The sequence below is a fragment of the Lactuca serriola genome, chromosome 1, assembly GCF_051521515.1.
Source record: "Lactuca serriola cultivar US96UC23 chromosome 1, Lser_US96UC23_V15, whole genome shotgun sequence".
Classification (NCBI taxonomy): Eukaryota; Viridiplantae; Streptophyta; class Magnoliopsida; order Asterales; family Asteraceae; genus Lactuca; species Lactuca serriola.
In genome coordinates, this window is record NC_136408.1 from 59,252,467 (window position 1) to 59,260,957 (window position 8,491).

At 27.9% G+C, this 8,491-nt stretch overlaps 1 protein-coding gene across 1 annotated transcript; it reads right to left on the minus strand.

The window, feature by feature from the left end:
- Window positions 1-3,182: 3,182 nt before the first annotated feature.
- YUC6 (Flavin-binding monooxygenase family protein) lies at window positions 3,183-7,901 on the minus strand. The gene is made up of 4 exons (XM_079027820.1): window positions 7,038-7,901; window positions 4,811-5,059; window positions 3,627-3,749; window positions 3,183-3,458 (listed from the first exon to the last, which is right to left on the minus strand). The coding sequence occupies exons 1-4, from the start codon at window positions 7,725-7,727 to the stop codon at window positions 3,237-3,239; spliced, it is 1,284 nt and encodes a 427-aa protein (XP_078883946.1). The 5' UTR covers window positions 7,728-7,901; the 3' UTR covers window positions 3,183-3,236.
- Between the last annotated feature and the right edge of the window lie 590 nt (window positions 7,902-8,491).

Consider the following 8,491-nt stretch of genomic DNA (forward strand, 5'->3'; position numbering starts at 1 on the left):
TAGAACGGGGCGTTACGAAAAGCCTTGAGGGTTTAGGGTGCTTGGGAGAGAGTTGGATAGAAAAGTGTTTTCGAGCTCTATTTAAAGGCTGTCCAGGGTCTCTTCACGTCGTGACACATGACCTTCGTGTCGTGAGCTTGCGTAGGCACCAAGGCTTCACCTGGTGCTGACACTTGGCGCAGGGCACAGGTAAAACAACCAATCTTTAAAAAATTCACAACTTTCACATACGAGCTCTGTTATTGATGTTATTTATATCCACACATAGGTATTGACAAGATCTACAACTTTCCTTTTGACCCCATTGGCTAATTCTCGACCGATCTTAAATATAACAGTCTGAGAAGGTTATACTCTTAACGACCATGTAAAATTCATAACTTCTACATACATAATTCATTTTCAACTTTATTTTTATCGTTGAACTCCTATTAATGAGATCTTCAATTCTCATTTAGATCATTTTGGTTAAAAGTTGACAGATCTAAATTTCGATTTCTGAGCTGTATACTACTACGTTGAGACTTCAAAAAAATCATAACTTTCTCTTATGAAGTTAGATTTGGACATTCCCTGTATACACGCTCTCAGTTTAACGAATACTATCACTTCTGTTTATATTTCTAAGGTTAGAATGTATTTTGTCAAAAATTTAGTTTTAAGATACGTGAAGCCGTGCCTGTTTAATCGCAAAGCTGCGACTAGTCATAACTTCTTCGCTATAAGTCGGATTTCAACGTTCTTTATATGTACGAAATCCTTGTGACATATACTATAACTTTGGTTAAGATTATTTATCATAAATAATCTTCTATCAAAAAATCCTTTTTGACACTTATTATCTCTAAATTGACTATGCCAAATGTGCGGGCGTTACAATCGATCCAGAATAACAGCGTACCCTTAATGACTTAATCTAAATGTGTTTTATATATATAAAAATGATTTGATGAGAATTATTCCCTCATTCTCAACCTTTTTATTTTTTCTGAATTGAACTTATCTCTCTCTCTCTCTCTCTCTCTCTATATATATATATATATATATATATATATATATATATATATATATATATATATATATTGAAAAGTTCAATAGAGAACCATTATTAATCACGGAACTAAAGAACCAATACAAATCGTCGAAATTTAAAGCGATCAACGGTAAAAGGAAGAGTTGTAGACTTTTACAATGGACGCACATGCACCAGATTATAACAAAACTCACTTTTTTTAGTTTAATAATGTTTTTATCAAAAAAAAATGAATATACCATTGTTCGTACTTTTTGGTTCTCTTTACATAGAGATCTATATTGATATATAAAAAATGATTTTTTTTTGCAAAAAACTCACTTCATTTTCTTTGATTGTTGAAAAGTTAAAGTCTATATTTCTATAGAAAAAAAGTAATAAATATATCAAAATTCATACTTTTTTGTACTTTTTAAAAATAGATTCATATTGATGTTTTAAAAAATCGATATTTCAGTTCAGATTTACATTGTGAACCTGTTTAGATTTACATTGTGAACCTGCTCAGATTCACATTGTGAACCTGCTCAGATTCACAGTGTGAATAATAGTAAGTCAGATTCACAATGTGAATAAATACATTTGTTGATTTTACAAAACTAATTTATGAGTAATGAAAACGTTAAAGTATTATAAAACTACATTGAATATATTTTGATTCATATGTAAATTTCGCTAAGTTAATTTACGAATGATCCAAGAGGTGACATAGTAAGTCAAATTCACATTGTGAATGTTACAAATTAAAATACTTACAGTTTAGTTGCAGTTTGAATCTGAACTGATCAAGTTTTTTCACATTGTGAATGTTAAAAATCGAAATATTTATAGTTTAGATTGACAGTGTAAATGCACATTGATGGAGGTTTTTTATGTTTTTTAAGTGGGTGTTGATGTTTATTAATAGAATACAAAAAACTAATATTTTTGGTATAATTAGTTTTTTTTTATGATAAAAATAAACTTAAATATTGAAAAAAATAACAAAATGAAGTCAGTTTTTTTCGAAAAAAAAAAATCGGTCTTTATATATCAACATCGATCTCTATGGAAGATGACTAAAAATCGTGATCAACGGTATATATGTTTTTTTTCCGATAAAAAATATAGCCTAAAAACATTAAACGAAAAAAAAAGTTAGTTTTATGGTAAACAAGTATATTTTTTGGAAGAATCTGACGTCTGTACGTCCAATGTACAAATGTATATCTATTTATTTGGCCGTTGATCATTATGATTTCCGACACTCATGATTAGTTCCTTGGTTCTTTATTAATTATAGTATATATATATATATATATATATATATATATATATATATATATATATATATATATATATATATATATGAGGTTAGGATCATGTGAGACGGCTTAATTTTGTGAGACCATGAGACACAATCCTAACCACTCATTTTGTAGATAAAAAAACATTTTTAAAATGCAAACTAATTGAAAATTTTCGAAATATTTTAAAATATTATTTTCGTCATTTATATTTTCAAAAAAACTAAATAATAAATAAATAAAAACAAAAAAAAAATATTGTTTTTTTTACATATTCTAGTAGAATATTAGAATATTTTACATATTTAACAAATCTATTAGAATATTCTAACATTCTGAAAATTACATTAGAATATTTAAAGTATAATATTTTATTATAATATTTCACGTATTTTAATTGTTTTTAATTAATTATTTATTTTTTAGATAAATAAAGTGACTAAAATAATAATTAAATATTTTTATATGGATTTTTCTTTTGTTTTGCCTTTTAAAATTATTTTTAGATTGTATCTCACGGTCTTACAAAATAATAATGTCTCAAATGAATATATATATATATATATATATATATATATATATATATATATATATATATATATATATATATATATATATATATATATATATATATATATATATATATATATATATATCATTGAACTTTCAAAAACTAAAATCAAATCACAACGACATCTAAATGAGATAATATGTACAAATTTGTACCAAAATCCGAAAAGTAGCCTAAATTTGTTATTTTCAGTATACCATGGTGACAAAATTTATATTTAACTTTTTCTTTCTTGTACTGAACACAAAAAATTTCATTCAATTGAAGTTCAACTGAACGTGTGACTCAAGAATAAACCCAAAAAAATTATATATAAAAAACTAAAAAATCAGCACCAAAAAAAAAACTATGGTTGCAATAAGAACGAATGTTTAATTGTAGACGAGGGATGGTTGGCTTCGGCCTTCCAACATTTACTGATGTCTTCTGCTATTCGTTTAGCATCTGCTGATGCGCCAAGCAAACCACGTTTTGTAAAACCTACCACATAAAGCCCGTATGCACCTTTCCACCCATTTGGAAATGGTCTTCGAGGATACCCATCTATTTCCGAGAACATATTTTTCTCCTAAAGATATAAAAACATATATATACTCTTAAAATTTGTCTTTTAAGATTAAAATACTTTTTCAAAAAGTAGCAAATGATGGTATTTTTGTGTTTAAGTTCTAAAAAATTGTCAAAACAATGTTTTTATAAAATAAAATGGTTAAGAAAATAATGGATAGAAGAGTACCTTTAGCCAAGAGGGTACATTGCTTTTGTATCCCGTTGCTAAAATAATTGCATCAAAATCCTCAACTTTCCCATTCACGAATTTTACATTACGGTGGCCTATATGTTGAATGCTTGGACATATCTAAAAAAATTAAAACACAATATTAGTATTCCATTAAAAAGATTAATATCGAAATGAATAAAGAACTATTTAAATTATTATTAAAAAAAACACTGAATTAATTGGATATGTAAGCAATGACGTAATAGAGCAATTAGCCAACTATATTCAAAATTGCTTAACTAAAATTATAAACTATAGATGAAAATGTCACTTAAACTAAAGTCTTACGACCTCCAAAGAGATAAAAATAAGGGTAGGCAACATAAGAGAGTCCTTTCTTCTTGATGGCTTTACTAAAGCATATAACTTTTAATGTTTGAGAAATTAAATATTTTATTATCTTTTGTTCTTATCTATCTTTCTACTCATATGAAATAATGACATACAATCCATTAATTTTCTTTTTTTAAAAATTTCTTTGATTTTGACATTTGTCTTGATATAATAAGTAGGAGATATTAAAAATAAAAGATTAAAGAGGCTAAAAAAAAGGGTTATAATACTTTCATAAAATTAATAATTTTAGTTTTGTTTCACAATTTTTCTTTATTTGTACTCTTATTAAGAACATATTATAAAATATTTATAGTAATTTAAATGATCATAGATTTAGAAATCAACGAAGACCTATTGAATTAGGACAAATTAAACAATATATATATATATATATATATATATATATATATATATATATATATATATATATATATATATATATATATATATATATAATGCTTATTTATGTTATGTCATTGTCTATAATACACCAATCAATAATTATATGTTGTGAAGAAAGCTGAGAGGTGTAGTCAAAAACATGTTATGAAGAAAGTTAAGAATTGGTGTCAAAAACATGTTTGGATATAAATGGAGATATGATGTCGCTAGATAGTATATATGATCAAACGAATCTAAATTCAATGATTATATATAGAACCAAAAAAAAGGGAAAAATCAAAGGTACAAAGATATGGGAAGGGATTTAAGGATTTGAAAAGCACACACACACAAACACACATAGTAAAGGTAAAAATAAAAGCATCTACAAATAGTTTTGAGTACTGATGAGTTAGGTTTACCATGATGTCTCCACTTTTGATCTTGGCTAGGGCCCCTACGTCCAACACAGGCGTCTTTCCGGACAAGTTTTTGAGCTCGAGGGGTCCCACAGTCGGCCGGTCAAGTCCAAACCTAGCTGTGTTTCCAAGTATCCACCATGACATGATCAACAGAAACCAGTCAACTAATCTCATGGGAAACCACTTGAGCAATCGCATCGACAACCCAAAAGTCGATTGTCCCATAATATCTCGTGGTAGGACATGAACCTGATTTCCAATATCATCAACAATCATCCATCCGTTAGTTCAACTGTTTGTCTTTTCAATCTTAAAAAGAAAAGTTGCATGTGTGAGTTCAAATCCCTTTTTTCTTTGTAACGAGATTGCACTAAAAAAGAAGAAAATAAAGCTGAAACTGGATGGGGGTGTGACATGCTCTTTTTGGCCTTCGTGGAGGGGTAGTTTCACTTTCATTGAGGGCCATCATGCACACCATATATTAATGGTCCCTTTACAGTAATGAAACACTCTTGTAATTATTATTTTTCTTATTTTTTAGAAAAAATTATTTGTTTAAGGTGCTTTTTATGAATGGAGCTCCATGCTCCATTTGCGCTCCCATGGCCATATGTACCAAGAAAGTGGCCTTTTTTCAGATTTTTCCACTACTTACAAGATCTTTAATTATATATATAAAAAGGATTTGGAAGGGAAACATTTATTTGCAGAATTTTGTTTAGTTATTATGTTTTATAATATATATGAATGTTCGAATTTTAAATTTATGTATTTGAATTTTCGCAAATAGTAGTAGATGTATAAAACTTTATTTGAGGCACTAGCTCAAAATTTAATTTTCAGTTTATAAACCAAATTACCAATTAGCTATAGCAAATAGTTTATCAAAAACGAGCATATAAACTCCTGATAATTACCAATAAACTAAAAAAAAACTAGTTTATAAGCTAATTTATATTTTGTTAAAACATAACCAAAATAAGTAAACCAATAAAACTTTAGCTTTCTAGATGTTTAATATATTTCAGCAGTTTAAAAGAAAGTTTCAGACTTTTTGGATCTTAAAATCGTTAGACAACAATTTTGAAACTAAATTCAAGTAAAATATTATGAAAGATAAAGGACCATATACGAAAGTAGAATGGTCTGTTTTTTTAATAATTATATTGGGTTTTCGTAATAAACAAAATACTTTCAAGATTGAATTATATTTGATACACGATGAAAAGTAATTAAGTACTGAATGACCACCCTCATCGGCACAAATTACTCTTTTAAAAAAATTATGAAATTTTAAAATGATTGATTTTATACAAAATTTAGAACATTTGCATAATTTTGTCCATTAACATCACGTTCAATAATTAAAGCTAATGAAGTTAAATATTTATTAGTTATTTTAGAGTAAATTACACGAATAGTCCCTATGATTTAGGATGATTTTTGCGTTTGTTTTCTAATTTATTCTTTTAATTCGGTAGATCTTTACTGTTTGTTTTTTATTACAGGTTTGGTCTCTGTCTTACCTAAATATACTATTTTACCCTAAATTTTTTAATTTATTTAAATAAACACATCCTAACCTCACCCATTATCTTACCTACTCCACCATTTTTTCATATTTAAATAATATTCTTTTTATGTAAGACAGAGTGTATAACAAAAATAAATAATAGAGACCAAACGTGTAACAAAAACAAACCGTATGGACTTTTCGAGTAAATTAGAGACTAAACACACAAATTACCCAAATCATAGTATTCATTCGTATAATTTACTCGTTATTTTATTTATACAAAAAGTCTTTGAAGCCTAGAGAATTAGAACTCATGAGCTCAAAAATATGTCCCTTCTTCAAAAGGTTAAGAATTCAACTCTGTTAGCATTTATTTTATTTAATGTGGTATATGATTAGATTAGAAACTCTTTAAAAAAATACTTAATTTAAATAAAGATAATTGAAAAAACCTTTAATAAACACATTTTCATATAATATTTAGTTGCATAGTTTGGCTTTTGAAAGTACATATTGAAGTTAAATATAAATTAGGGATAATATAATTTAAGAGTTGCCAAAAAAAAATCTGGTAAACAATAAATTTCTTTTGAGATTATTATATAAAATTTATCAGATAGTAAATTAAATTAAAATGATTTTTTTTTCATAATTAATCAAATTTAAAGTAATAATCTATGAGTAGTTTAAGAGGGGTATAAAAATACTCACAGCATCCCTAACAACAAGTGAAGGCTTGGCATTGTGATTGCAAAGATCCAAACACACTTCCATTCCTGAATTCCCACATCCCACAACCAATACTTTCTTTCCTTTATAAGCACTTCCACTTTTGTACTCCGATGTATGCTTTACCTCCCCACAAAACTCTGCCATCCCTTTAATAGTCGGCACCACCGCCTCAGCATTCTCTCCGGTAGCCACCACTAACCACCGGCAAACATACTCCATCTCCTCACCTTTCATCCCCACACTCTTCACTCTCCACATCCCTACACTCTCATCATACTCAGCTCTCTCGACACTCTGCTCGAACACCGGCTGGATTCTAAACCTTTTAGCATACGTTTCTAAGTACTCAATGAACTGTTGTTTAGTAGGGTATGCCGGAAAATCCTCCGGGAATGACATGAGTGGCAACTCACAGAACTTTTTTGGAAGGTGTAGCCGGAGACGGTCGTAGGTTTTGAGTTGCCAAAGAGACGCTATGCAATTTGATCGCTCAAGAACGACGCTGGGGACACCTTGCTCCCTCAAGCAGGCAGCAGCGGCGAGGCCAGATGGTCCAGCTCCGACGATTACTGGACCAGGAACCAATACTTGGCGTCTCCATTTAGGATAAGAAAGCACACAGTGAGGATCATGAGCCATTTTACCTTGTAATTCTCTTAAATTATTCATACTTGTGTATATATATACACGTTGTTTAAGGGATTGAACAAAATGGATTTTTGGGAAATGGGGTCTTTGGATTAAATGAGATTAAAGAGCGAGGGATGTTGATATATGAATACACACATTCCAATTGTTCATAGGAGAGAGTGTGAAGAGTTAAATAAGGTGAGTGTATATAGGAGAGTTGAGTAGTATGGAGGAACTAATGCGAGTGGGGACATATATATAGTTTTTTTTTTTTATTTATTTTTTTTTATTCAAAACATTATATATATATATATATATATATATATATATATATATATATATATATATATATATATATATATATATATATATATACTAGTTTATAACCGTGGAAACCAAAGTTATAAAATTAATTAAACTTTTATAGTAAAAACTCAAAATTATTAATAAGTTATTTTAAATAAATTATTAATTTAAGAGATATTTTTATTAGTTATGTGAAATTATAATCACTGATTCTAATAAATATATAAAATTAATTTTTAATATATATTAGATATTTTTTATTTGTGAATTAATGAAAAAAATAATTTAAAATTTAAAATTTAAAATATAATCACATTAATGAGGAGGTCTAATAAATTTAAAATGGAAAACTAATAGATTAACAAGTGACAACACATTAATTAAAATGTCTAATATGATGACACATGGCAAAAGAGCTACTCTTTTATTAGTATACTAGGCGAATAGCCGCGCGTTGCGCAACGTAAAATTACGTACTTAAAATTTTGACAAATAAA